Genomic DNA, 24,889 nt, shown 5'->3' with positions numbered 1-24,889 from the left:
CAAAGGACATGCACTTTCTCTTTCTAGGCTTTTAAGAGGCTTCTGACAAAACCCCACTCCAAAGGCCCTTACAGAAAACAAGCGGCCAGGGAAGGTGCTGGAATGGATAAAAGACGCAGTACAAGATAGGAAGTCAGTGAGGAGTAAATACAGCAATGAGGGGAGTAGCTGAAGCTCTGCGGAGGTCTGCTGTGGGACCCGCACTCTTCACCATAACCATGGGTAACGTCAACAAGGGGGCGAGCGATGAGGTGACAGTTTCCTAACGACACGAAGTTAGGCAGGTCAGGAGGGCTAAGGGCCAGCTGCGAGGGATGACAGGCTATGCGACTGGATCGTAAATTGGCAGATGGAGAAGTGTGCCGATAAAGAGGTACAGCTGGGAGTAAACAATTCACTTGCTGCGCACGCAGCGATGGGCTCTGGCCGTTGCCACCGGGGATCCTGAGCTCTTCACAGGCTGCTCCACAAAAAGGGCAACTCAGTGCTCAGGAGCAGCCAAAGAAGCAAAATAACTGCCCAAAATTACTAGGAACAAAGCAGAAAACAGAGAAAAAAGTTGTTTCCTACATCTGGGGAAACTGCAGCTGTCAGCACACCCACACTGCGAGAGACGCATCTCAAGCGAGAAAATACACCTTCCCGATCAATTCCACTGAGCTAGAGACAGGACCAGATGGACCTTTGGTCGGGCCCCGTATGGTGGCTGTGCATGTGATTTTTGAGGAAATTGCCCTTGGGTTCCTACGGGGAAGCCGTGAGTCCCCGTGGGACTACAACGCTTAGCGCTGCAATGACTTGGGGTTTGTCTCTGCACATTTCCCCAACTTTCCAACCATGGTCAGTGCTGAAGGTCTAACAGACCAGTATTATATTTTTTAATAAATACCAATTAATGTATCGTAATTGAAAAATGACAAAACCTCATAAACCTTTATTAAATCAGTTTTTAAATGAGAATATTTGGTCAAAATAGCATTGCACATATAGATTTTTTGGGGAAACTGTAGAAGCTTAAAGTACTTTCTTAAATTCTTAAAGCACTTTTAAATACTTTGCTTTTACAGGAACAGATTAAAATAATTTTACTTAATTTGATCATGGAATGGCATGACTAAATTAAGAATAAATCAATACAGCAGATAGTTTAAGAATCCACAGTAGGGGTTATTTTAAAGAACAAAACCACGATATTAACCTATTAGGTCAGAAGGTCTGAATTTGCTTGAGGCTACAGAATAAAGGACGTAGGTATCTGGAAACGGGGAAAACTGCATGAACACAGATTCAAAGCAAGATGAATGCAGTCTGAGTTCAGACCCTCTTTTGCTATTGGAATTCATAATATAAATTAACTAATTATACAAAATAAAGTGTTACTTTAATAACACTTTTAATAATCTATGCAGGATATTCGACCTTATCTGATCATCTCACCTTAATTTCAACAGGGTAGGAAATAGGTCTATTAGCTCACAGGCAAACAAGGTGATTCTCCTGTCCTCTTGTCTGTGGAAATCTGTCCCGTATCACTGATACCACCAGATCATCCATATAGCTTAACTTGTACCAAATAGGCATAAGTTTCTTGTAACAGGTACTCCCAAATCCTGAAGTACGCCTTACAGATATAGCATTTTCTATCACTAATGGTTATCATATATTAATTCCTGTTTTATCCTGTGCTAGATATTATACCTAAGCTTACTAAGAGTTGGAATTAAATAATCTGCACACATTTGTGGAAGATATGCTAAATTCTCCTCCTTAGCATACATATTTCTTTCTTCCTCTGTCAAATACTCCAGCAAGGCTTCCTGCAAAATATATATTCTAATTCCTGTTACTGATCCAGAGAGAGCTGAAAAATTATCAACTCCATACTGCAGCAATTTGGACTTTAATCCATTTAATTTATCTTCAGAGGCAACTGCTTAGAAATTCTATTAAAAGTGCTGCACTCAAATGGGCCTTATTAAAATATGACATTCCATATTGTGGGGTGTGGAGTTCCCCTAAATACTGTCCTTTTTATTATTAATCAGAATGCATAACTGGAGTCCAGAGTGAAAATGGAAGATACTGGGCGCTTATTACAGTATCGGCATTGTGATACTGGAAAGTAACAGCCATAAAAGCACGTAAAGAATAAACCTGATTATGAGATACATATTCTTGATAATAAGGAAAAAGAGATTTTTTTTTTCTCATTATTCTGCATTCCTTTCTTGAATAAAAATTGGACTGAAGCTTACAGTGAGCTACCTGGCGACGTCACTGGGAGTTTCGCCATTGACTTTGAAGAGACCAGCATCTCTGTGGAAGCAGAACTTCCATTAGAACGAAAATGAGCTATGACCAAAACTGTATTCTGGGCAAATTTTAATCAGAGTTTGTGCAAATTTCACCCTGAACAAAGGTTTGAGAGATGATTGTCTGTTCTGGTGAAAGAAACAAACTGGATTCTCTGCAGGCAACTACTGTATTAATTAGCCACGTGTTTGAGCGCCACACATCTTTCTTGAGTAATAGTTTTATCTCCAAGGGAATTCAACTACTTATACTAACACAAATAGCACATTTATATCAGTACATATATACAGGCATTATCTTAAGAGGTAAGTGAATTCATGTTAACTGTGGAGGCTACGCTAGCTGTATTTTATCAAAACCCAGGTGATGTTCTTTCTCCCTTATGGGGCTTTCCAAAATTCAGAGCTGCTTGGCTTTCAAGTAAACACAGTTTTAGACAGAAGATTTTGCTATAGCCCGTTGGTTTCCTGCATGCTGAATTCTAACTCCAATGGATTGTTCTTTTAGAAGCTAAAGGGTTAACCTGCTATTGAACCTCAAACACAATGCTTTTTTTAGGTCCTAAGTTCAGAACAAGACAGTTGGAGTATCCGTTCTCTGTCAACCAATAACCATATATTAGAGTGGACTTGACATGGACTTGAGTGTGCTCACAGTGGTTGGAGTAACATACATATATCCAGAGAAGTCCCACATGATTTGCTGCTCAAGGATCTACCAGAAGAAAGAAGAGGATGCCTCCTCACCTCTCACCAGCAAGATCAGCAAAAGCTGGGTCTCCTTTAATAACAAAGCTAGGTTTGGCTAGACCCATGCTGGCACCAAGGCACTCAGTATAACTCCGAGCAAAAATACATTACATGCAAAAATTCTAGTTTCTATTTTCTCTCTGATACTTGCCTCTTCCTCTTTTCAGCGAGAAAGGCTTCTGCAGCCTGCTATTCCTCACTTGTTTCAATCAGCTACAGAAGACAGACTCATGCCTTTTTCAGCTACAAATGCAAGTCTTGCTGAGACTTGCACTAGGGAATTTGAGGTGATTGTGGAACAGGCATTTCTAGATCATACTTCCTCACTTCTGTATTCTCCATGACTGAATTACAAGGTTTACGGGGCTCACTTTTTTGTTGTTGTTTGAGGACGATTTTGGCCAGAAATAGTGATATTGAGCAAAATGTATTTTTGCTTCAGCTATTACTTCAAGAAGAGTCAACATATAACTTTTGTATAACCAAAGGGTGCTAGATCCCATGGCGAAATCATGCCTTGAGTAGGATTCACAAAATTTCCAGGCTAGGTACCCCTGCATTATGTCCAGGTAGAGTGGATCCAAGCTCCTGAAACCGGGCAGTTAACATCAGAGGTGGTACCTGGCTTCTCCAATACATGGTGCCAACACATTTGGTAGGCAGCTCTGCCTAAAAGCAAGCCAGCTCTGCACTGCTAAAAATGTCTTCTTTCCTGTTGCCTTTGATCTTCTGCTGCAGTGGCTGTCAGCAAAACTCAGTGAAGATTACAAAGTAAATCTACTCTTTTACTTGCCAAATTCCTGCTTCCGCAGGATGCTATCCAGGTCTGCAGTGGCATCTCATGGTTTAGAATCAACAAAAATTAACTGGGCTGTGGACTAAAGGTTGCCGATGGTACTCCAGTCAAGTGGAGGAAGCTGCTTCCTATATAAGTGCTGTGCTGAGTATAATGTGCTAGCAAAGCTACAACACAAATAATGCTATATATGAGGTTTATAACTGTCAAATTGCTGGGGAATACATGTTGAGCTATCACAGACTTTCATGTTGAACTACTAGTCTTTTCTGAACTCTGGCTCTTATACTGAACTGCTCCTTTGCTACAAATCCTGCTGTCTACAATAGTCAACCATTAGGAAAGGGACAAAATTTCTGGCAGCCAAGAGGGCAAACCGCATCCTGGGGTGCATCAAACATGGCATAACCAGCCGGTCAAAAGAGGTGATCATCCTGCTGTATTCAGCGCTGGTTGAATACAACCTCTCCTCAAGTACTATGAGTACAGCAAGTTCTGGGCCCCACAATTTAAGAAGGATGTGAAGGTCCCTGACTGCATCCAGAGGAGGGCAACAAAGCTGGTGCAAGGGCTGGAAGGCATGTCCTATGAGCAGTGGCTAAGGGCTTTGGGCTTGTCTAGTTTGGAGAGGAGTAGGCTGAGGGGAGACCTCATTGCTCTCTACAGCTTCCTGAGGAGGGGACGTGGAGAGGGAGGTGCTGATCTCTTCTCCCTGGTACCCAGCAATAGGACGCATGGGAATGGTTGAAAGCTGCGCCAGGGGAGGTTTAGACTGGGCATTAGGAAGCATTTCTTTACTGAGAGAGTGGTCAAACACTGGAACAGGCTTCCTAGAGAGGTGGTCGGTGTCCCAAGCCTGTCAGTGTTTAAGAGGCATTTGGACAACGCCCTTAATAACATGCTTTAACTTTTGGTCAGCCCTGAAGTGGTCAGGCAGTTGGACTAGATGATCATTTTAGGTCCCTTCCAACTGAAATAGTCTATGATCTATGATGATCTATTCTTTTACAAGAATTATAAAATTAAAATAGGAGACGATGAATGATGCATTCTAGTGACTTAATATTTTTTTTTACTACTTCTTGTTCCAACTTCTCATGGGAGAAATCTGTAATTAAATAGATGGATTAGTAATCTGCTTATTTTTTGAGAGCAAATGCCTAAATTGATTCAAGATTACTAGAAAATGCACCTTGCTTCATTTAGAGATAAGTGGGTGAAATGTAATGGCCTGTGATGTACAGAAGGTCTGAGAAGATGATCCAATGGTTGCTGTTATTCCTAAATTCTGTCACTGTAAATGAAACTATTGTTTGTCCATAGTGTGTACATATTGGCTCATTTCAGCCACTAAAGTAAGGAAGCTTGGATAAATCTTTAATAACTTCTCTTTCTGCTTCGTGATGCATTAAAGCTCCTGCTCTGGCATTAGTTTAGTAGCATCAAAATGGCCTCATTTTATTTTTGTATCATTTGGGGAGGGGACATACAGTGCAGAAGTAATGAGTCACCTCCAAACCTATAGCTTATGAGTTTGCACAGGCGAGATGGTATACCAAATAACCAGTGGGACACGATCAAAGATGAGCTGGTGGGAATCCCCAGTGAGTAAGCCTAGCACAGCTAAGAGCAGCTCATTTTGAGGCTGTTTAAAGCCTAAGAAAGCACGGTGCCATTTGGGAAGGGAGCCAGGTGTTATGCAACAAGAAACTCCTCACGCCTTTGGAACAAGATCTTGGATATCTGCTCAAATACGCTGTTGTGTTAACTGAAAATACTGCAAGGAATAGGAAAATTGGGCAAAAGTTGCCCTGGGGCAAAGCCAGAGTGTAATTACTGCCTATGTGCACTTAATACTCAGTACCCACATGTAAACATGGAAGAGGGGACCGCTTTTCCATCAGGGGAGTAAGTCACATTGACTTTACCCTGTAATAACAGAGCGCGTGCTGGCAGGTACCATAGAGAAGCAGGTACACAGCAAATTTACACCCCCATTCATTCTGGTAGCTGCGCGCAAGCTTGTTACCATTACCTTCCCCCCCCTAGATCATCCACTCCATCCCAGCTCCGGTCAGGAGTGAGCAAAAGCTGCTACCACAACTATGGAGCAAGCACAAGGTGGGTTTGATGGTCTCTGCCCTGATCGTGAATGTTCACATCTAAGACTGTCTTCTGTGCAGGAAGACAGGCTGATCAACAGCGAACATTTTGTAAATTACTCCCCGCAGAAGCCAGCACGCATTCCTTGCGGAGGCCACTTCAGTGGGGAAGCACACACAAGCCCCGGCTGGGCCACAAACCCACAGCCCTGGCTGAGCCACCGAACAACCGGCCTCTCCTGCTCTCCAGCTGCTTCTGTCTTCTAGAACGCACGAGCACTGCATATTTCTGTAACGTACAGTCCTCACATAAAAAAGACCAGTGGGCACAATTCTTGCTTCTACAAATGCCAACTCCTGGGTGAAATTTTCACAGGGTCTGTCCTAGTGCTCCAAGTACAAACAAGTGCTGCCTGACTACCAAAACCTTTAGATGCCACCAGCAGAACACTGCTAATAGTTACACAGTATTTATCCGGAGATATATTTATGCAGCGTTTCAGCTTATTTCCCAAAAAGGAAGTCTTAGTAGGAACCTGAAGTCATTGACTTCAGTAAAAGGAGTTCTCTCACACTTCTGTCGCATCCATTTGTGGAAGTGCCATCCCATGGCCAGAACACATGTGTGGGAAGTTTGGGGATCTATTCATATCTATTGTAAGTCTTTTCTCGCCTGCTCTGTGAAAAGATGTGCTGCTTGTTTTTAGACAAGTTGCTTCATTCTGCAGTTTCTCGGCTGCCCCATCTGCAAAATGAAGATAATAAGAACTGTATATCTTAAGGAAGCAGACTGCCACTCATCAAAGTTTTTGCTGGGGATCTTCAGTTTGTGCTTGCTAAAGAACTGAAAAAGATTTATTATTAAAGTGATTACAGTGCTGATACACTTGTGGTGAATTCCCTGCAGGCATGCAATATATTAAAGGCCAAATTAATTTCTCATTTGCACTTGTACAAATTCCCTGCAAATCCAGTGATGGAGACAAGGTTACTCCAGCTGAGCATGTGGGAGAATCTGGTTCCACATCAACTCAGTTTAGATATTTACATGTAATAAATGAAAGCAGAGAAGTATCATTTGCATTATAAGCAACTTTGAATACCACCAGTCACTCTTCCTGACCGTGCAGAGGAAACTGCTATTGGGGAGGCTGCAATACCATTTCTTTGGTGCTGGAAGCCTGGGAATAAGTAGCTCTAAGTAGGGGCTAATTAAGTGGAGAATGGCTTTTCTCTGGCAAGGTGATTGTCCTCCAGCTGCTCATGAAAGTTGATGTCACCTGTCTCGGGAAGACCCCAAGATGCGGAGAGGGGATGGAAATATTCACCTTCCCATGGAAGGGAAGTCAGTCCTCAAAGTACACTGTGCTTTCAGGTACAAATAGGGAGAAACCAGCCAATTGACCGGTCTGAGAGGAATGGCCACTGCAGCACAGATGGAAACTGGTGAGAAAAACAACAACGGAGAGATGGACAAGCACAAAGCAGGCACTGAGCCTACTTTTCTCAAAATATGAAGTGTGTGCAATGGTACCAGGCACAGAAAACACATGGTATGGTTACTGCCTGCCTGAGTGATGCATGTAGATACAGTTGTCTTGAAAAGTGCTGGTACAGCAGGCTCAGTGCATACTGATGATTCAATCTCTGAAATAATTCGAAATGGCAGTCACGCTTCTGAAGGCGCGCAAAGTCCTTATCTCCCTTTTAAAGCGAAGAAGCTACTGCACCGACAGGAAAATAGAGGGAATGCTGGAAGGCTTTGCAGCAATGCATATCAATGAAAGGCTCCTCTTGGCTAACTATCCTCGAATGAAACATATTCCTAGTGGTTCTGCCAAAGATCCTTGAAATGCTTTGATGGTGGTTGATAGGGGAGAAGATAATCATAACTACGAAGCAGAGGAAAGTTTTTGCTGTCTTGTTCTTGCAGCATTGGGTATGCCTTTGCACGGGACTTGGGCTACCAAAGAACTTTAGGAAGGCAAACCTTTGCTAGAGGTACAGCAGCCAGACCAAGGGAAGCAAGTAGTCCACAGTATGCCCACTGCCACACTTTATTTTTGCCTATAACTACATCTTGGCTTTTTCATATGGCTCTAAACAACAGCTGGCAAAATTAGTCAATGGTAGTCTGAAAGGAAATGCTGTCAATTGATTTGGAAAGAGAAGCCCTCAAACAAAGCCAGTCTGTTTCATTAAAAGGAAGCGAACAGCAAAGGAAACTCTTACCTGCCTCTGTACAACCTCTGGGCCCTATCATATGCCATCAAGGCAATTTAGATTTTGCCATTGATTATAAAGGAAAAAAAGAATGTGAAGTAAAGAAGGAAAAGTCCAACTAGGTCAGCAAAGTCCCTGGTGGGCAGCGATAGGGTATCTGAGAGCTGGTATGCAGAGCAGACATGGAAACGCTTGAAAGGATTCGATTTTATGGCACAGGGAAAGATTGCGCTGCTTCTGTTTCTATATAAGGTAGGTAATAAACTGTATTTGAACTGGTAGAAGAGGAATGAGATGACCCACATTTCAAAGCTGGAACCTGGTGGGTTATTATTATTTATGATTCATAAAGCATGTGCAGTGCACCAAAGAAATGGAGACATGCTCCCTGCCCAGAGAAGCCTCTAATGCAAACCTTGACAGAAACACTCTACTGTGCACGGGGCTAACTCCAAGGGCTTTGTAAAATTCTAATTATAGTGTAATGAAGATCAGGCATGCTCTTCTTTCGGTCAGAGAACTGAGATCCCTTTTCCGATCTCTACAGCAGGTGGTTTTTATGTTGGGGGAATGCAAGAGCTGTATTCTCCATGAACTGAAATAACAACCTTCAGGTACTCCTGATTATTTTCCACTTTTACTTGCTGATTTTAGTTCCTTTCCCCCTCTTGGGCGTTTCTGCATTTTCTCACTTTCTCCTCCACAGAGCTATTGCTACCATTTTTTCTTTTCCTTTCTTTGTTGCTCATTTTTTCAGTATTACTTTTTTTCCTTCTTCATGAGCTTTCTCTGGAGTCTCACATTCATATTTTACCGCTTACTGTTGAATCATTCCCTTTTTTGAGTTGTTCTTCCTCTTTGCCTCATCTTGCTCATCCCTTTCTGCCTCTCCTCCCTCCGTTCCTCTCAGCCAATCTTCCCCCTCTCGCCAACCCCATTCTCTCAACCAACTCCCACATCCCCCAGTGGATCCCCCAAACCAGTGGCTTCCTCCTTGCCCTTCCTTCAGGAACTGAGCTCCGTATCCACCCCTCAGGTGGGCTCCTCTTCCCAACCTGCACCCTCCTTCTGTTCCTCCTGCCTCCGCATCACCCCCTCCATCTCACCTGCTCTGCCTCTCTAGGACATGGCCTACAGGTTTCTGCCCAGGATCACAGCTCCTCACCCTAGACCTCGCCACGGGCTATGCCCAGAGCTTCAGAGCTCTCTGTGAGACCCTCCTGAGCACATCACTGCCCTCTTCAAGGTCCCCAACCACGGACCCTGAAAGTCTCCAAAGGCCCCTGTGGTCCCTGAAGGTCTGCCAACCCCCTTCTGCTGTTGGGCTCCTAATGTCCCTCCTGGGCACAGAGCCCCAACCCCACCGCTACCATGCAGCTGGACTGGCCACCAGAGGTGAGGACAGATGGTTGGGGCACAGGGCTGTGTCCCTCCCATCGGGGGTCAAATCTGTCCAGCATCCTCCCTCCCTCCTGCCGGGGGTCTCGCCTGGCAAGTACTTGCCCGGGGGCTTGGAGGTCGCTCCCGGGCCCCGAGGGCTGCTCCAGGAGAAGAGCTCTGCCTCTGGAGCGTGGGGGAGGAAAGAGCCGGAGCGGAGCGGGGCGGGGGTGGGCGCCGGCGATGCCCGGCGGCGGGGGAGCTGCGCGGCCCGTGGGCGGGCGGCGGGGGTCCCCGCCGCCCGCCCACGGGCCGCGCAGCTCCCCCGCCGCCGCCGGGCATCGCCCCGGCACCGCAGCCGATCGCCCCGGAGCATCCCCTGCCGCGGCACCCAGTCTCCCCGGAGCATCCCCCGTGGCGGTACGCGGTGGCCCCGGAGCATCCCCCGAGGCGGTACCCGGTCTCCCCGGGATACCCCCGTGGCGGTACCCCCGTCCCGCTCCCAGCGTCGTCGTTTACCTTCCACTTTGGTGAGGGTGAGGACGGGGCTGTTGCAGGCGCTGAGGGGGGCCACCCTGGCCGAGTGCTTCTTCATGGCGAGCCCGTCGCCGGCGGCAGCTCCCCGCCGCCCCGCGCCTACATCCTGGCGCCGCCGGAGCCCTCCTCGGCGGCGCTCCCCCGGTACGGCTCCCGGCCCGCCGCCCTCTGCCGCAGCACCGGGCGGCGGCGGCGGCGGCGGCGGCGGCGGGGGCTGGGGCTCGCCCGCCCGCCCGCTGCCGCTCGGGGCTGCTGCAAACCCGACGTCACCGGCACGGCCCCCCCCGCCCGCCCCCCAGGGCTCCCGGGGCCGCCCCCCGGGTCGAGGCGGGGTGGCGCCCGGACGCCGCGGCGAGGGGCGCTGCGGAGTCCCCGGGCGGCGCCCGCCCCGCGGTCCGGCCTCGGGGCGCCAGTCCGCGGCGTGCCTGCTCCGGGGCCGCGGGCGCCTTCCCGGGCACCGCTCCGGCAGAGCACGCAGGGAGCCCGGACCGTAATGCGGCTGCGGCCGCCGCTCCTGCTCCCCGCTGCTGTGCCAGCGCTCCCCGGAGCGGGCCGGGCTCCCGGCCCCGGCGATTTCTGCGGGCGCTGGGCTACTGCACCGCACGAAAAGGGCTCCTGGCTTTTCGTGGTCTGCTTCGATCCCTTCTTACTGTCTTACGGGAAAGGATAATTTACACTCTCCAAGCCATTTCTTTTATTTGCCCGCATTGCATCCCTCCTTTATTCTCCTTCACTATTCTGGGTCGATTTTCACCCGTGCCTTTAGTCATTTCTACCATCCTTTCCACAGCCTTTCTGTTCCCGCTGTGTCCTTTCTAAGAGGGAGACCAAAATTAGACGCAGCGTTCAGGACGAGGATACACCATTGATTTATCAATAATATTCCAATACTTGCAGTAGCATACTCTACAGCTTTCTTAACACAGCTTACCAACTTCTTTTTGAGGCATGAAACAAAACACCTCCATACCTACACACAAGTTAGATAGAATGTGGTATTTCACAACTGGATGCTGCTTGTATGTAGCAACTTTTTATGGTTGCTACTTCCCCCAGTCCCCCCCAAAAAAAAAGATTTTAAGACCCCCAGTCATGACATACCAACAATGTGTGGTAGGTTTACCCTTCTGTTGATCTGCAAAAGTCTAACTGGTATTAATTAACAAGACTTAATGCAAGGGGATCCAGGAGAGAACAGCTTCTAATGAATAAATACGAAACACGTAAGAAAGATTCTATCGCTATAAGCAAAGAATCAGCTTTCACAAGATGCTGAGCACGGTGAGCTCGGCACCCTTTACTCCTAGTGCTTTCTTCTGTGCGTATGAAAATACTTGGCCCATTTACCAGGTTCAGATATGAGATGCGTCAGCAAAGACGCAAATACTCAACATTTCTTAAGATTTGGTCAAATTAAAATGAGTGTACTTTGCAAACAAGACAGGGCAGCCATCAATACTCCACAAACATTCCAAAATATTTGTTAATTATATAAATACTAGCTATTGAAAAGCAGCCCCGACAGACTGTTAGCAAACCGTGGGAAAACACCACCTTACTTGTGCCGTCTGCACACCTCTTACATATTTAAGAGGCGAGCTTTCTTGGTGGGTCAGATCCGGACTGTTAGTTTGCACAGGTCTCATCTGGTGATCTGCAGTCTGATGAAGCTCAGGGGTGGTTTGCATTTCCTATGCCTCTTCCGCGTCAGCCTTTGGGATGAGCTTTATAAAAAACATCATTAGGCTCCTTTCAAAGTGAGCCTTCTGGAGAGTATATTCATGTGCTCAGTGCTAAGACCACAAAAGCTCGGCTTGGTCAAATGAAAAAAAACCCCTGGCTTTCATGGTGATTTCCAGGCCTTCTTAGTATAATTATCCGATCCATTAAGCTTCCTGTGATGTTACAGATCATAGGCATGTTGGGAACCGTAGGTCCATCTTGTTTCACTGCACCATTTCATCTCCGAGTCCAATTAGTTTCTGATCTTTGAAAGAAGTTACATAAAAAGAGGCGGATCTCATCTTGCATGGTTCTGTCCATGAAATATTCTGCAATGTTGCAGTGCCTTTTATCTGAGGATTTCAAAGCACATTATAAAATATTAATTCATTTTACACTGCCTCTGTGAAGAAACTTCAGGCTCGCGGGTGGGTAAAATACAGCCACAGGACGTAAGCAACTCCCTCAGATTCAGATGACCAAGTAACATCAATGAGGAACAGAACCTGGATGACCCTGGCTGGCTTCTGCTCTGAGCTTAGCTTCCAGGATCATCTGAGCCTCTGCTATGTAAGCAGGAAACTAATAAATCAGCATTTTACATCCAAATTTAACCTTCTTTTCCTAGAGGTAAATGGCTGCGCAAGGCAGGACAATCAGACTTCTCTACTGGCTATTACCCTGTAATCAATGGGACGTTCATAAGAATTAAAAGGATATTTATTAAAAAGTCTTTCTGGCTGGGCACTTATACTCTTTCCTTTCTGCAAAGTTTATGCCTTCTTATTTTTTAAAGGAGAGACACAGTAAGTACATTATTTTACTTGGAGAATGGTGCTGCTCACCTAGAGAATCAATTTGAAAACAAGACAAGTTGGGTTTTTTTGACGGCATGTTATTTTAACTCTGCATATATTTCATATTGCAGGATTCGTAGAGTTGTTAACATGTTTCAGGCTTGCAATGTTTTATTTAAGCCTAGAACTCCAAACGTCAAAGACTTGTATGGCAGTAACTATCTCCTGCAGCTGGCTGGAGCTCTGCTTGCCTCGATGAGGGTGGTGTCCAAGTGCCCTGCTTAGCAGAGACTGGCACTCCGCTGCCAGCTGGTGCTGCGAGAGAGCTAGGAGGCATCTAAGCCTTCAAACCTCCTGTCCTCCTTCCTCCTCTGACGATGCCTTGCATGACCACAGCACTCAAGACTCCTCTCCTTGGTGTTCAGTTTAGTCACCCCAGAGAAGCTTTCAACGGCACCGAGGACTATTAGTATCCAACTAAGACTGGTTTCAAACTGGGGACAGGACATCCAACCAGTTGCAGGCTTTTGGAAATCTTTTGCCCAATGCGTGTGTGAAGTATAGCTAACTGGGGCCGATGCAGTCTGATGCGGCTCTGCTCGACCCTGATCCCAGAGCATTTTAACTCCGTCAGTCTCTGATTTCTCTTGCTGCCCTTACAGGTGCACACACTTACACCAGAGATCCACACTAGGTCCCTGTCTTACACTGTGTGTAAAAAGATCAGCCACCTATCACAATGACAAAAAGTTGTGTTTAATGAAGACTAGGGTGCCTGAAGACTGCGTTCCAAGGGCTCTACAGCGAGAGCAGCACTTGGCAGCAGGCTTGTTACTTTCTGTAACTTGTATCACGCCGCAGCCTCCCCACCTCCCTAAGCCTTAACACATTTGCTGCTGGATCACATTTAATTTAATTTACAGTAAGCATCCTACAGTATAAGCAATGCAAAACTGATGCACTCAGGGTAAAATTTCAAGTCAAATTTATGGCTTTTTTCCTTTACAACACCACTCCCGTATTCAAGAGGCAACGGAGGAGAAGCTGGTGGATGTCTGGGCTGCAGAGACCTTACAAATGCGGAGAGGAAACTCTCAAAGCTTGAAAACTGGAGAAAGCAGACTTTCATTTCCAATCAAGAGCAAGGATGCTTCATGTGAAAAAGGCAAGATCGGATTAAAAATCCAGGATGAGATAGTTAGAATTTGCCCAGTTTGAAGAATTTGTAGAATCTGTAGTTTGATGGAACTGGTTTTGTTACAGTCAGCTACCCTTCTTCATTTTAGATCAAGAAATTATAGTTGTTGGCTTGGGTTTTTTACACATAAACCTATATATGAGTGTGCTAACACCCAGCATCATACTGCTTTTAAGCTCATCTATCATCACCACTTTTCTGAAAGATTTCTTATTCACATAGAAAGGTAGATTGAAGACAAAACTAAGTTCTCGTAGTTATGTGTGCTACAAGCTTTGACTTTTATCCTATTAGCTAGTTTGTTTAACCAACATGAAACACACGCCCAGTTGGTAACATGCACAGTTGGTATTTTTCCAGTTCAGACATTTTCGTGTTTAGTAAACTCATTAATAGGACATTTATTAATTTAAGTGCTTGCCTTACCACTGAGGGCAATAATTGTTGTGCTTAGCAACCCTAAAGGAAATGGAGTGTGGACTTTTACTTGTGTAGCCAATTTCCTAATAGGCTCCATCTCATGCCAGAATGAATTCATCTGCCAGGAGTCAAATACATGCACGAAATGTACGCTGCCCACAATCTGTCAGGAACAGATCATGAAGTGATTTGGTGATATTCTCCACAAATAATTATTGGTCTGTTTGTGAGGAGCTTGTTCTACTTGACTGCTGTGTTAGTTTTGTTTGACTACCATCTAATAACTTTCTACGCTGTCTTTATTTCTCAACTAAAAAACCATAGATGTCAAAAGCACATTTCCAACACAAATAAGAGCTATTTTGGAACTGATGTTTGCTGTCCTGAAATCATTCTGAAATCTGCATTTAGATGCGCTGCCTGGTGACCGTCCACCACTACTCTGTTTGCATGCCTCCTACATTCACAACATCCACTCAGAACAAATTCACATGTTTGTCAAATTTACACACAGACTCTCTGCAATATTAGCCTAGCTGTAAGGACAACGTCTTTCCAATCTTCCCTATTCCAAAACAGTTCAGTTACTTTCAGTATCATGTCTTGAATTCACAAGACATGAAGAGGAAGAGGAAGGATTAAAACCTGTCTGGCTAGAGGTGTTCACCAGCCTGCACTGAACAGAGACTGCTACAGATTACTGCTATGGCTGAATGCCTTCTCTTCAAATTTGATCAGATATACAGTGCTACAGATAACAGTCAAATCTGAGGTGTCCATAAAAGCTGCAGATTGTATATATGACCATATATCCAATAGTTCCTAGACACGGAGGCAAAGTCCTGGTGAGAATATCTTCCTCACGGGTTTTTTAACCTTCTGTTTATAACTGCTGTAAGTTTTACTGGAGGAGACAGCACTGATGAGTTTCATTTCCAAATCTCATAAAATATTAACTGTTTCCAATATTTTCTGAGAAGCTCTCCTGGTTTTGTCCATAAAGAACAGCTGCATTTCAAATAATACTGGTGAATTCCACAAAATGTAAGAGAAAAAGCTAGTTTAAGTCTCAGAATTTCAACACTGGACTGTATAACTTTAATTTTCAGACTTGTGCTTTAGGATTTTGACAGGAAACATTCATGTCTTAACCATGTTTTGGAGGGAAACATTTTGTCAATTTTTATGTTACTTTGAATTTTAAAGAAAAGTTAATTCAGTGCCCACGGGCAGGCATGGGATTGTGAAGTTTTGTGAACGAAGCCTTACATTTACAAGGGAATCAGATGTTTGCCAAGCTGCTTCAGACCTGTCTGACACTGCCGGGGGTCTAGGGCATCCCAAAGCCTCTCCGTCTCACTATTCATTGTCTTTGGCAACACAGGGGAAATGAACACTGGTATTAGCCCAGGGCAATACTTTCTCAAAAATGGACATGCAGGAGAAATATGACAGAGACTATTCATTTTCTGAAGGCCACTGGGTCTCCCACGACCGACAGTAGATTGAGAACAGGTGTTTAAAGGTGAACGGCCCATGAATACAATGCAAATTTGCATGGCTCTTGTCACAATTACATGATGCCCACGTAGCTCCTTCAGCGGACTGGCTCTATACCTTTGCCTCTCTACTTTTGCCTCTCTACTTTTGCCTCAGTTTAAGCGAACTGCCCACTTTTGGACCAGGTGGCTCAGGTCCAAAATGCGGCATCTGTGATTGTTCGGTGAGGCCACCTGCAAGGTTTACCTTTAGGATCTGTGACCTATAATGAAATACAGCAATCAGACTACCTAAAATAGATAGCATTTCTTGATATTAGTGGTGGGAACACAGGAGAAACTGAAAAGAAACAAACCAGTAAAACACTTAAGATGCCCATTTGTCTTCCTGCAGTTTGTCATTCCCTGGGAACTCCAGCCGGCTCAACAGTTTTGCCTGGTAGAAGCTGCTCTTCGCTAGCTGCTCGTGACAACTCCACCAACCCTCCTTCTGTCTCTTGTCACTTTTTAGGCATTTCAAATGTCGATTCCCAAAGCTAGCAGTTCCCTGTGCAGTTGTGGCTGGAGACGAAAAAGTCGTGTTCTCATATCCTAACAGCCTGGCAGTTTTTTCTAATGACCCTCCTGGGTTTATCAGGCAATTGCTTTTCCTTGCATATTTGCATATGGGACACTGTCTAACTACGAGACCTTAATGACCCCAAATCATACAAAATACATCATTATGCCATCAATATCAACAATTCAGTAACAACTATTTCTTAACCCTCTCATTATCTAGGATACATACAGTATTAAAAACAACTGGGCATCACCTCTACATTCTTCACCACCAGCCCACTCCTGGCTAGTTGCCTTTGTAAAGCGTTGGATGTAAAGTGCATTTAAATGTAGTTGTGCATGTTTTCTGCCATCAGAAACAGCGTGTAAGCTGTGTTAAACCTCTACTGCTGTAGCATCCCAGCTTAGGAGGACCTGACTCTTCTAGTAAAGATGCAAAGGCCAGGAGACCATGTTTGGCAGTAGCTCACACGTCTAGCATCGTAAAAAAATGGGTGAAAAAAATCTGAAGTTGGAACATACGAAAACAGAACTAAAAAATCTAAAACCTAAAAAAATCTATTGTTCAGACTCTGTCTCAGAAAGAAAAGAAGTAAGTTCAATCTGTGAGGCAAGCTTTTGTCCTCAAAGAAAAGGTTCTTTCAGAATTGACTGCGCAAATAAGCATACGCTCCCAGCCTCAAACACACAAGCAGAGACCATGAGAACTGAAGGCAGAATCACATTTTTTTTCTCATTCTCACCTGAATATTTACAGAACTCTGCACTGCCCTCCCAAGTAGTATCAGGCACGAAAAGAACAAAAAATGAGATTAAAAAGGGACATCCAAAGATCTTTCAGAAAGTAACAGTAAAGACACTTCTGAGCAAATACGTTCTGTACTTCAAGTCACCCTTTTTGTGGACAGGGCTCTGGGATTGAAAATCACGATGTCTGTAAAATTTAAGTTTTACTGCCAGCTGCTTGAACCAAAGATTAGGTAGGATGTAAGCCCTCCCAGTGGTCTGTGGACTGGAGAGGGTTTCAGCTTACATAAATAACTCACCAGCTATTTGCCAGGAAGAAAATTGCTGCCTATGTAAAATCCAAAGATACATAAGAGCCAGCAGGTCCAGACCAATTCCTGTGTTGCCCTTTTACCAGGAAGACTGATTTTAAACACTTTAAATAATTACATTTTTCCTGTTCTCCTCTGTATACTCTGCACTTTGTCTTTCTTCTTACTTTTTATGTCAGTATTTCTTTTGTTCTTTTTTCTTTGCATTGTCTTTTCCTTTCCTCTTTCATGTCTTTCCTTTATCAAATCTCCCCAGTGCTAATACTAAGAAGCTTGCAATATGAACTGAATGCCACATCCACTTATAAAGTTACAGACAAACAGAAAAAACCATTCAACCATGGGTTCTTTTTTTTATTGTTCATGTCCATCACAACCCTTAATAGCTAGTACTGGGATTTCTGGAGGTGTCTTAGACCTCACAATTTACAGCTTCAAAATTCACTGTAGCTGTCCAGAAGCTGGGCACCTCTTCAGCTCTCCTACCCTTTGCTCTGTGATTTTAAGTTTCTGCTTGTGCACACTATGGGTGCTTTGTCCAGAAAAATTCAAGGTGAGGATGAAAAATAATGCCCTAGGCACATCCTCTCCCCAAATTTTCCAACTCTGCCTTGCTTCCTTACAGGAGCTCCAAGAGAGGTCCGGCAGAGTGGGTTTCTGTGTTAATTCTCGGGAAGCAGCAAGTCAGACCCCTGGAAACAACAGGTTAATTTTCCTGGGACCTCTCACTGAAATGCTTAAAGTAAGTAGCTGTGCTGATTGCCCTCAGAGAGACCATTCAGTTTGGCACACTGAGTTCCTCCTTCAAGCGTAGATTTTATTTAAAAGGCATTATACAGGATGAACCTTTTAGTGCCAAGTACTTTGTAATTACATCCTCCCTACCCTGCAATCCTAATCTCTCCAGTCTCCCACTCTTGGAGAGGCTAATTGCTTCTTCTTGAGCCCACTGGCTACTTCTCTTTTTTGGGAGCTTCTCCTCTTGCTTCTTTCAACTGCTACTAAGGGAGATATTAATACACTTGGGCCCCAGCTATTTTATTATAATATGAGACAGCAATATAAGCCTGCTTCCTAGAAGAACGTCTGCCTTCAGATACTGGGAAAGGGAAAAGGGAGAGAATGGTGGGGTGGGAATGCCTATTATAAAATCTAAAAGTACCTACTGGTGTGTGCTACGAGCAGTGGCAGTGTGATACTCCCAGTCCATTTTAGGCTCTGCCATTATCGTGACACAGGGCGTGAGTTAAGTTTCTGCCACAAGTTACTCATGAGTATCCTGGGACATAACTTAGCTACTTCCTTAAAGTGCTTTTGAGATCCTGTGCTGAAAAGCCCTGAGAACAGCCAAGCATTATTGTTATTAAACACTTGGAGTATATCTAACAGGCTTACTATTTATAATTTATCACCCTTTCTTAATAAAGAGGATGAATTTATTACTAGTGCAGAGTGAATGTATGTTACTGCTGTTTGTCACTAGTGCAAGAATAATTAAAATCTTTGGCTCATACGCTAAATCTGAGTTTTTGAAATAACAGTGAAACAGCATTTTGTAGACCAAGAAGTACCTCTCTTAATATTCTACGTGTTCATAAATTTATTTATAATCTTATATATCTTTATAGAGTGAATGATTTTAACCTCACAAGTGCATTGCTGAGCAATACAATGCCAGATGAATACCTACAGCAAAGGTATATTGCCTCATATTCATGGGAAACACCATGGAGAAACTTTAAGTCCTTTGGGCTGCTTCAAGGCCATGGGAGTTTTGATTAGAGAGCAGGGTTAAAGATGGGAAACGAGCCTGAGGTTGTGGCTGGAAAGTTAGGAGGGCTGCTCTGTCCCTTTGGAAAGGCGGTACTTTATATGAAGGACCATGGATACAGTCAGGAGATTCATAACAATGTAAAACAAGAATAATTCCACAGATTTCATTGCAGCCATGTCAGATGAATGCCCAGGCAGCAAAGAGTATAATCTACCCCAAATATCTTGCACTGAATTCAGTCTTTTACTTAGACTATAACATTACGTTTGTAGTAGCCCTCAAAAAACAGTCATGAGACTGAGGAAAACTGGAAGTTTTTTTCCAACAGAAACACTCTGAATAAACAAGGCAGGATTGTAACATTACGTTCTCTATTTGATGAATTTATTTAGTCTAAAATAAGCAAAAACCTTATGGGGTTTTTTAATTCTTCAGGTTGGAAATTCAGTTAATATCAGCTTAGCTCTAAAAAATTTCATGCATACTGACCAGATATTGATGAGATGGTCTAACAGATTGCCTTTGATTTCAGCAGACATAGGGGAACCACAGCCTGAGGGTCTGTGAAGGAGGTCAGGAAAGGATCAGGGAGAAAGTGGTGGTTTCTCTTAGTCGCTCTCATGCTTCTCTCTATTTTTAGCTGGGACACACAAATTTACTACAGATATCTTATTTTCCCCCTGCCCCCCCGGGCACAAGGTATGTGTGCTGTTTGTGGAGGTTCTGTATGATACACAACTTTTATTCTTTGTCAGCCTGATTCCTGCCAACTTTTAGGAGTTTGCAATTTACATATTGTTGCAAAAAGCAGAGATTTCTACAATCTTCCTTGGGACGTGAATGTCCATTGGTGGATCTTGCCTGTTTTTCTCTTGTAGTACGAGAAGAAAGCAGGTATAATGGGTTCTTGCTGTCTCTTGCTAGGCAGTAATTGCTAAATCTGTACAGATTTTCTTAAAATAGGCATGACGATTTTTTAAAATGCTGGAGTAGAAACTTCAAGTTTCAGGCTTACGTGACAATGGCTGTGAGCACTGAAGATGTGTCATTTATGATATAAGCCCTGTATTTTACACAATAACAAGACAGCTCTTTATAAAGACCTGCTGCTGCTTATCATTAATCCCTCAACTCCTAGACTGGATTTGGTTAATGCTTTTGGGGAATGAATCTAGATCATTAATTAACAGTACCAGGGATATCTGTAATAAGATTATGCACATGGTTTTACATTCCCATGGCTTAGTTGATTTTCTTTTGAACTAATGGGAACTTTGCCATTGCACTCAATGCACTCAACACTGGAACTGTCATTGCTGATAAAACAGTAACAATAAAACAGCTAAAAAGGAACTAAATTTAAAAAGTAGACAAATTAAAAATATTACCTTATAGAGTAGAAGGAGGGAGGGTCACAATAAGCTATGAATCCATAGGAAAGTTGAAAGAGGGCAAAGCATTAGGCAGAAATACACAAGATAGAGAAGGAAAGAGAAGACCACTAGACAAGATGCACCACATACAGACGGACAATAGTTCAGGCAAGCATCAGAACACAAATACAAAACACACTTGGAATCAGAAATAAGAATAATATTGGGTTAATTGAGAAAAACTGAAGCACCTGCCTATTGTAAGGAAAGTTCATGTGTGCTTTGGATAGAGTGTGGGAATTCAGCAGATCCTGTTCCTTTCCGCTTGAATAAAAAATAGGCTACTGAAAGCACAGATTTCTATTAAAAGGAGGCTCCTTGTCCTATATTGTGTTGGTTTGGGGTTAACATGTATCCTTGCGCAAAGAGACGTCCAACTTGTTCTTTAGCTGCAATTTGATCCTTTCACTACGGCCACCAGGACAAATTCTTTGGAGAATCCAGCTGATTTGTATCCCTCCCACAAAGCAAACCTGCCAGATACAGCCACAGGAGCGTTCGCTGGATGGCACACAGATATGAAGTAGGAGTAGTGGGGAGAAGACTGGCACTTCATCTGTGGTTCTCCTGGCTGGTACCCTATGGTCTTAGCACAACCCCAGGGGAACATCAGCTTCTGGTGCCACTTACAGTAGGATGAGGCATGCTCTGATCTTTGCTAGGAACCGGAGAGATGCTTGGATGATGGTAGGATAAGGGACCTGAGAGCAAGAGACGGCCTATCCATCTCCCTCTCGACTGTACTGAATCTCCATTAGGCAGGCTCCAGCCTCTGCACTGATGGCAGAACCATTCTCCCGAGATCGGGAACAATGAAACTTTCCCCCTGGGGTGGCTGTTTGTGCTCCTCTTCCCCCTCCCGCTCCCAGCACGTGCAGGTCTGGATCTCAGGTTAAATTTCCACTGAACTGTGAAGCAGCGGGAAAGCAGATATATATCCTGCATATTATTTCCACCAGCATTCCCTCAGGTGTATATAAAACATTACTATAATTCTGTCCTAGGGTTCTGTTGATGTTAACAAATCACTTGAATTTTGCCCTAAGTAATTAAAATTACAAGTACCTTTTATTGCAGTTACAGGCAGGAGGCAAATGCAGCCGGGGCCTTGTTATTCAGAAATGTGTAATAATTCAGGCAGCAGCATATATTTCTTCAACTGCTTTTCTGTCATAGAACAGTCTAAAGCCTTCAACAATGCAACACACAGTTCCTCACAGCTTCAAAACATAAATCTAGGTCCCATACCACCTAATGCAAATAAATAGCACAAACGCCAAGTATTTTTTTCTGATTAACTATGTATAAAACACCTTGCAAATAACTTATAGCTGTTTCATGTAGTAACTCACTGAAAAGAAATAACTCTTTGGTGTCAATTTAAACCTGGCTTGGACATTAGCATCTCCCGTGCAAAATGTAAAACAAACTGAGTGTTGCTCACGGAGACCTGAAAAATAAAGCTGAGTCCAAGCTCTCTGGCTCTTTCAGACATGTCTAGGAATAAGCCAGCGCTTCATCAGAAATAAATATAAGACTTGCTGTTTGCTCAGTCTTTCCCCCACTAATGGCATTTCTCCAGGATTGACTTTCTAGAGAGGATTAAAACAACAGTAACAACAAACGCATAAAGAAAAGAAGAGCAAATGAGAAAGCAAATGCATTTATAGGAGACTGGAAGGTTATAAGGCCTCTCAGGCCCTATTCACTGAAGCCTTTAATCACCGTATAGGGCATAGCTAGTGCATTTAAAGGAACTTTAGAAACCCTAATTGAAAAAACATATACTCCCTCGGGCACAAGATTGTATATGGGAATTGACAAGCTTTTTCTTGGTTTCTTTTTCCCATCAAAAAGTTATCTTGTGCTCTTTTCCAGATTGTTCGGATGAACAAGGAAGGTTGTGCGTAGAGAAGCAGTATCATGCCTGGAAGGCTTGCGTGAGATGGATGAAAGAATCAAAACACAGCCTTAAATCTACAAGGAGCTAAGACCACTGCATGACTAAGCTTGAGATAAGTTCTTGCCAGTCAAACAGGAGGAAAGACGCTTGGTTTTGTGAACCAGAAGCTCAAAATAGTTTTTGTCATCCCAACATTTAAAAGCTACTCATATAATCACTGTGTAAAATAAGGTCATAGAAGGCGTATCCGTGGGAGACATTTTTTTGAATGATACTTTTGTGTCTGACAAAGCAAACAGGGCATCAGCTGAAGAGAACAATCCAAAGGCAGAAGACAGGCAGAAGCATGCAGAACTTATTAGTGCAATTAAGGCTACAGAAAGGGAGGACGTGAAATGCTAACAAGGCAAATGTTGGGAGTGCAGGTTGGCTTTGCTGAGATAAATGCAACAGAGCTCAGCCCAGAACAGCATCCAAACAGATATTCACAGATAGCCTGCATCCATTTCATTATTTTAGACGTGTAAAGATTTGCTTGAAAATTACTTTAAAAAATAAGAATGTTTTTGCTGTCTGGACAGGATCAGATGTGGATCCCTTAGGCCAATCTCTTTCCATTAACTGCAGAAGCACTGCAGAGAAATCCCCCAAACTACAACTCTACCTTTTAGAGGAATACATTTAGATGAAATGTGGCCCTTAATTTCTATGTTTCAGTGTACGCAAAACAGGATTAATAATAATAGTCACTGCTTCATCTAAGTTAATGCTATATATTTTAAAGAGCTCTGACCCTGCTCTTCCTCCTCTGGCAGAGTATAATATACATAAAGATAAGAAAATAAGCTGTTTGCACTTCAGTCAATCTATACCACCTACATCAAGCTTCACCCAATTTAACTGCCAGTTAATGTCTTACTGCTAACTGTCTAAATCCGTAAGCAGGAGGACTGGTTTAAGTCCTTTTGCTTAAAAAACAGCCTTCTTTATCTTGTAGAGGATCATACCACCGCTCCAACAAATATTTTTTCTCAATGGAGACAACACCTAGATAATGACATTCTATCTGATCATTGTAAGTACATTAGCATTAAGCCAAGCTATACGTTTTTATCTCACTACATCCTTATCTCCCCTATATCTTATCAAACATAACTTTGTCATATTTTATTGCTAATCAGGGAGAATCTTAAACAATGCACCTTTAAACAGTAGTGTCATGTGTTCATCACATGCTCTAATCATTGAATACCACTAGAATTAGTGTTCAGCAGCTTGCATTCATTGAGAAAGCCTTTACCTGTGGTGTGGATATTCCATTTCCACCTATCATTCCCTTCCTGGGTCATTGCATGCAAAGTGAAAAAAACCCTGTATATTTTATTTCACAGCGATTTTTACCCCTCCTACTATTAATTGTTTTTTTATTATTATTATTTTGGACAGAAAAAGGGTCTTTAACTGAAGAGACACCACATTGTATTGCATTCTCAGCAAAATGACTGCATTTCAGTGTGCAGAGCTGCATTACAAGTTCAGCCAGCCTGGTCTCACTTCCAGACAGTTTGTAGTTTCAAAATTGTTTTCTCTGCTTCAGGGGAAGTCACTCAAGGTCACGGAAGACCTTGTTATAAATGTTAGCGTGATGTCACTATATACTGGCAACAACCAGGGTCATTATGTTCTGCCTTTCCTATCTGTCTTTCATTCTTTTTACCCCATTCAGCATGAGGTTTATTAAAGTATTTTCATCTCCTGTGTTTTTCTGTGTTTCAACTGGAGAAACTGTGCTTTCTTTTTTATTTCCAACCCAAAATAAGTACAATGCATCTGGTATGATGAAATTGCTACCTAAAATGACTGCCAGTGACTGCCTGATCAGTGCTGAGGGTTTTGGGGTTTTGGTTTTCTTTTAATATTTGAAAAACTTTGGGGTGAAAGGCACTGAAGAGCAAATAGAAATCATTACTGCTTCTCTTGTCACTTAGATACTGACATCCTGATATTTTACTGCCTGCTTGTATACCGCACACAAACATGAACATTTTAAAAAGAGATTAACCGAAAAGTGGTACCCATGAATGTACCAAATGGGGGAAGGGAGGTTCTTTGCAACTCCACTGGGTGCGGAATGCAAATACTTAACAATTTGCCAATAACAGAGGGGAATGCAAGGCTATCTGCTGCTGGAATAGGACCATCTCGAAGAAACAGATCATTTATAAAATGTTAATGACTACAGAAATTCCATAATTAGAATCACTGCTACTTCTGCTGCAGATAATACAGATGGATGAAAGGGAACAGAGAAGATCCTCCAGGCTTGCAGGAAAAATTTTTGCTTTTCAGCACTAAGGAAGATGATGAGAATCCAAAGCCTAAGTAAGAGAGAAGCTGAATAAGAAGGACGAGTCAAAATACACCTGG

General features: G+C 43.4%; 1 protein-coding gene across 2 annotated transcripts in view; it reads right to left on the bottom strand.

Annotated features, from left to right (window-relative positions):
* The window catches only part of SLC35F3 (solute carrier family 35 member F3), a 190,537-nt gene that overhangs the window by 54,990 nt on the left and 110,658 nt on the right, over nt 1-24,889 (bottom strand). The window contains exon 1 of one of the 2 annotated variants that reach the window (XM_072857987.1): nt 10,080-10,155. The exons of the other annotated variant lie outside the window; for it this stretch is intronic. Coding sequence (XP_072714088.1) covers nt 10,080-10,155 — 76 coding nt within the window. Of the gene's footprint in view, nt 1-10,079; nt 10,156-24,889 lie in introns of those variants that run through there. 2 annotated transcript variants of the gene reach the window in all.

The sequence above is a fragment of the Ciconia boyciana genome, chromosome 3, assembly GCF_034638445.1.
Source record: "Ciconia boyciana chromosome 3, ASM3463844v1, whole genome shotgun sequence".
Classification (NCBI taxonomy): domain Eukaryota; kingdom Metazoa; phylum Chordata; class Aves; order Ciconiiformes; family Ciconiidae; genus Ciconia; species Ciconia boyciana.
Note: the sequence above shows the minus strand (reverse complement) of the source record. Positions and strands in the feature narration are given on the sequence as shown.